The sequence below is a fragment of the Pelecanus crispus genome, chromosome 3 (genome assembly GCF_030463565.1).
Source record: "Pelecanus crispus isolate bPelCri1 chromosome 3, bPelCri1.pri, whole genome shotgun sequence".
NCBI lineage: Eukaryota > Metazoa > Chordata > Aves > Pelecaniformes > Pelecanidae > Pelecanus > Pelecanus crispus.
In genome coordinates, this window is record NC_134645.1 from 109968808 (window position 1) to 109974507 (window position 5700).

The following is a 5700-nucleotide window of genomic DNA, read 5'->3' on the forward strand; positions in this document are numbered from 1 at the left end:
CACTGGAGGAGCAAGCTGCATGACAGAGCAAACTAGATGGATGCACGGGACTCCAATTTGGCTTGAATATTCTCAGAGAAAGAGAACCTTGGCAGGAATTTAGCTTACAGCATGTTTGCCCAGTATCCCAGATAAAGCTGCCACAGTTAGTCTTCACCAGCCAAGCAAATAACATCTAATGATGTCAGGATGAGCCCTGGTCAAACAGCCCTGGCAGGACAGAGCCTTTGAAGGTCCAGGTGGAGCCCGTCTGCCTGCAAGGAAATGCCTGACCCAGAGGTCATTGCCACTTCATTCCCACTTTCTCCCCGCATCCCTGCTGACAAATTCATTGCTGGAAAGAGACAGGTGCACAACAGAGACCTTCTGTCACAGCCCGGAATGGCATCCTGGGGCGGTGAGCTGATGCTGAATATTATCATGGATGGCAGCTGCCGCCATGCTTTGCTTTTCCAGGAGCTTTTGTTCCCACTGCCTTGCTGGGGCACAGTTCACAATCTCCGCTTGTCATCGTGCTCTTGGACACCCTTGCGCTTGTGACAAGAGTGAGGCTGTCAGGGGATGGCGGCGAGGGTAGGAGGCGATAATAAAATACTAAACTTGGACAAAGCAGTTGTGAGCCAGATGAGGGAAGAGTTTCTTCCTGTGACTGGTTTTGTTCAACTTCCAAGTCAAGGATTCTGAAGAAAGAGGAAAAAGAAGTGTCATTTATTATTTATCATATCAGACAAGCATAAGGTGATACTCTAAAGCTTTTATTCATCTGCTTACGGCTGTTGCCAACATACTAAATTCCCCTCCCAGAAGATTTCCGCTTGAATAATGAACATCCATTTTAGGATGGTGCTGAAACTCAAGGTTGAATAATCTTGACTCAAAGCAGGAAGGAGGATGCAGAGTGAACCCCCTTCTTAGAGTCAAGCAGGACTGACAGCGAGAGGAGCTGAACTGCAGAGGTGAATCCAGGCAGCATCCCACCATGAGGCAGCAATGCCCATCTCGCTGAGGACCTCGTTTTTCTGAAGCTCACAACCCACACTCAGACACTTGCAATCATCACTCTGATGAAACATGTTAGGGAACCTGATCCTTCAAATAGCTGTTTTATTTAATTGGTGCCCCACCAGGTCCCGGAGAGCTCATGAAAAATTAAACAGAGAACATAAAATATGAATGGGATGATCACAGGCCCATAAAAGCCCTGCAATTCTTGAAAGGTGTTTTACGTGTAATGAATGCTGGATTTTAGAAGACATGTTTCTGCCTCTTTTTCCAAAGAAGGTGCAACAATTTTCAAGCCTCTGCGTAAAACGAGGTGCCTTCAAGGATGCGCCTGGGAGTGCCAGGGAGAGCACATCGCTCCCCCATGCAGATGGTTTCCCTTAGCACGCACGAGTCTGCTGCCCATTTATAACCAGGAAGCAAACTAAACACAGCCAAATACGTGGATATAGTGAAAATACATAGGTATCTAACTTGATGCTGCATTGTCAAAGAAAGTGTAGGACTGAAAGCAAAGATGAACATTTGATCAGAACTACAGGACTCATCTAGTGATCATGTGGTGATAACAACTCTCAGCTTAAATTCTGCCCAGTAAATGTAATATATAACTTATGGTAGCTCTTGTTGACTCTTGTCCTTTATTCTGGGTGCTGTGTACAGATATTTTTAGCTGACCTTTCTGAACCTTCTGGGTCTGTGGCCTCAATGGTAAGCACATTCTCAGTTTTCAGAAATTACCCTGGAAACAATCACAGCCCTACTGCTGTGGTCTATCAGCTGAGAGTCAGCCTTAGTATGTTTAAAATTAGGTTTATAAGATGGACCCTATGGATTAGTGTTTCCTAGACTGCCAGAAATTTTGGTGCCAAAGGAAACTGCTGCCAGCGTAAAGTGCTCCCTTTTTCTAGGAATTAGAATTACTGCAGAATGACCATATACTTGAAGAAACTTGCTGTTTACTTCATGGAGGTCTCTTTACCACCCTGTTAGGCTACGTGCTATGAACTGTCATTTTGTCTCAGATGTTCAAAAAAAAAAGCCGTTGACCAAGCCCATGTGAGGTTACACTGCCTCAGCCCCTGGAAAAGAGCTTCCCCTCCCCTGCCCTTGCCTTTGCCCTGGTGAGCACCTCCTGCCTCTGCTGACCGCGTGCTCCCTGGGGTGGTCACCAGCATCTCCTGTCTCAGCTGCGGCGCTGGACGCTCTCAGCACCGTGCAAATGGATGGGGATCCCTCCTCAGCAGGCTCCGTGGTGACAGCCACAGTTCTGGCTCTGGACCCTACCCCCGGCAAGGGCATTCAGGGGCAAACAGGCCTTTATTTTGTTTTCCTTCAGGGAAATGTGCTTGGTTTTGCTACGTGGCTCCTGCTTGCGGTGAAGTCTGCCTCCCTCCCATCCTCGGCATTTAGCAAGGCCGGCAGCTGCAACAAGCTTCACAAACCGCCACCTGCATCTTTTTGTTTTGCGTATCATCTCCCTTGCCTCTTATCACAGAAGGATGAGCAAGGAGAAATGATCCGCTCAGGAGAGCCCTTTCTTCTCTCTAAGGTAATTTGGGAAAGGATCTGTCACATAACACCACTTCTTTACATTGTCAGCCGGATACCTGACAACCGTTCTTATCTACAACGGCTTGAAATGTTTGTGTGAAAATGGCTCTGGCTCCCTTCCTCTTCCCTCAACTTGCAGGAAGAAAATAGGCTTTTGAGAAAAATCCGAATTTTAAAAGTGATCTACATTTCACGTAATTAAAACCAATGTCGAGTAAGTAAATGGATTTTTTGCATGATATGGATTAAATGAATCGGGAGCGACAGCTCCGCATCTACGCAGGAGAGAAGCTCAAGCACTACATTCCTCCATCTTCATAAGGCCCACACTCTCTATCAACAGCTGTATCTACACTAAATGATGTTCTTCTCACGCACCGATTACGAACTGTCAGAAAATATACACGTAATCCTTCACATCAAGATCTGCTCATGCAATTTTTAAATACCACACTGTAAGCTGCGGTACTTATCCTAAGGGCTTCGTGTATTGGAAGGAGAAAAAAACTGTTATCTGCTAGATCATCAATACCAAAGGCCCCACGAATATGGTTCTTTTTCAGGAGATCAGATGCAAAATAAACACAGCTTTTATTAAAACCAGGATATCAGCTTTTACCAGGGCTAAATTTGTTCTGCTTCTGTCTGTGAAGTAATTGATTTCCAAGCCTAGATGCCACATATTTGTATTAATTATCTTTAGTTGAAAACAGTGAAGTACCCCTCTAACCAAGGCAAACCGCACAACTGATTTCCAGCTACCGGTGCCAAACCGCACGGCAAAACCCACTTCAGAAGAGCCAAATCCACTACAGTCCAACAGGACAGAAAACTTCAAGCCTGTGAAAACCTAGGGGGTCACCTGGAGCAAACTTTTATGGTCCCAGCAGAAAGCTGTGAGGGAAATAAGATTGCTAGCAGGAGCACTCACTCAGCTTTGCTTTCCTGATACTTGGGGGTGCCTCTGTATAGGGTGAAGGGAGACAGAGTGAGGGACAGTAAGGACGGGAAAACTGTAGCAGTATAATATAAATACAGCGCACTCCTCATTAGTAATAGTTTCAGCAGTATAGTATAAATACAGTGTACTCCTAATTAGTAATAGTTTCAGTTCAGTCTGTTACCTAAGCAACTGTAATGAAGGCTTGAATACTTTTCTAAGTTTTTTTCTAGCTTTTAATATAGCAGAAATTAGAGGAAACAAGCTATTTACAAAGCAGGAACCTGCAAAGGACAGACATCCCTCACAGCCACTGACTCTTTAATTTCATGTGGGGGGTCTGATCTTAATCTGGCAAGCTGCACGCATTTATTTGTTTGTATTTTGGGTTTTGTAACGAGACGGGTTTCTGCTTTGCAAAAAGGCCATACCGGAACATGTAGTATACAAACTACATCTTCCTTCTGCCCTTCATGAAAAGACTAAAATAAACTAAGTCAACCGCTTGCTAAAGAGCAAAGGGAAATATATAAATCAACAGGGCGAGGCTTTGCACACACCTTGAGTTCACCAGGCTGCAACGCACGCTGAAAGAAGCCATCATGCGAGTTCCTGGATCACCTTGTTAGTCTCCTTGGCTTTCTTACACGTGTACAGCCATTTGATTATGCGAGCGTTGCGCTCGATCACGGAGGTGCTGCTCGGGACCTGCTCTGTGAGTTCATCCTCCAGCAGCCCCTCGTCCCCGCTGTGCCTAGTGAAGTCACTCTCAGAGGTTGCCACGCTGATGCTGCGGATCTTGAAGGAGACGTTGTCGGACACCACGGAGAAGTTCTCTCTCCCAAGATCCTCGATGACCTCCTGCTCCAGGCCACAGTACTTGAAAAATGTATCAAACTCGGAGAAGGACTTGGAGTAGCGAGAGCTGATGTCCGACTGGGAGCGATGGACACCTCTCCTCTTCACCTCCTTGGCCTCCTCAGGAGGTACACTCGGGTTTGAGGGTCTCTCGTGCTCTTCTGTACATACCCCTGGGGCTTCGGCGCTCGCAGCGACCGTCTGCTCCGCTGCACGGCCGCTCGGCTCCCGGTCGCCATGCTGCGCCGAGAGAGGCTCTTTGCTCTCGGCGGCTGCGGCGCACTCCACGACTCGGGGCATCTCAGGGGAAGCCAACTGCTTCTCCTTTATGGACCCCTGGAAGATCCTCCTCACCAAGCTCCCCCGTGAGCTGTCCTGGCTTTGACCTCTCCCAAACTCGCACTTCTGGCGGTAAATCACCAGGGAATCCGGCCGCATCTGCCTCTTGGGGGTGCTGCGCCGGGCTATGGGGGGGCCGTGCTGCAGGGGGGCACGGCCGGAGTACACCGCCTTGGCCAGCTCCAGGGGCTTCGCGCCCTTCCCTCTGCCAAAGTCCCTGCTGACTTTTTTGCTCTCCACCGAACAGGTCTCGCTGCTGCTCTCCGAGGCTGAGCTAAGCACGATGACGGGCTCCTGCGTGGCGCCGATGACCCGCTGGCTCTTCACGTACTTGGCCTTATCGGCTGCCAGCCTCTCCACGGCACTCTTCCTGCCCGGGCTGCCTGCCTCCATCTGCCTGCGGAGGTACTCGGGCCCCTTGTTGAGGAGTCGCAGGGTGAGGGAGGAGTGGAGGTCGGAGATGGCGTGCATTCCCACGGCCCGGGAGAGTTCTGTTGGCATAGCAGTGTCGGGGGCGCGGATCCCGCTTCCAGTCCCGGGAGGGAAGGGGGGGAAAAAAAAAAAAAAAAAAAAAAAAAAGGAAAGAAGCAAAAAGAAGGAGGGAAGAAAAAAAATAAGGTGTGGGAGAGGAGAGCCCGGGCGCTGGCGGCTGCGCCCCTGCGAGGGCCGCGCTCCCCCCGCGCGTACTCGCCGCGGCCGTCGGGGCTCCGCGCGCGCGGGCTGCCGTCGGGCTGTGCGCGCCCCCGCCGCTGCCCCGCGCGGCTGCGCCCGCCCCCGCCGGCCGGCGACAGCCAATCCGCCGCCGCGCCGCGGGCCCGTCACGGCAGGCAGCGCGCGGCCCGCCGCCCGGCTCAGCTCTGGGGCCGCGGGGGGTGGCGGCTGCCGGCGGGGGCAGGGAGCCGGCCCGGGGGTGGGCAGCGGCCCGGGGGTGGGCAGCGGCCCGGGGGTGGGCAGCGGCCCGGGGGTGGGCAGGGAGCCGGCCCGGGAGTGGGCAGCGGCCCGGCGGG

General features: G+C 51.1%; 1 protein-coding gene across 1 annotated transcript; it reads right to left on the minus strand.

The window, feature by feature from the left end:
* Positions 1 to 4096: 4096 nt before the first annotated feature.
* FAM110C (family with sequence similarity 110 member C) lies at positions 4097 to 5194 on the minus strand. Its single transcript, XM_009479767.2, has one exon. It carries the CDS (start codon positions 5192 to 5194, stop codon positions 4097 to 4099), a length of 1098 nt encoding a protein of 365 aa, XP_009478042.2.
* Between the last annotated feature and the right edge of the window lie 506 nt (positions 5195 to 5700).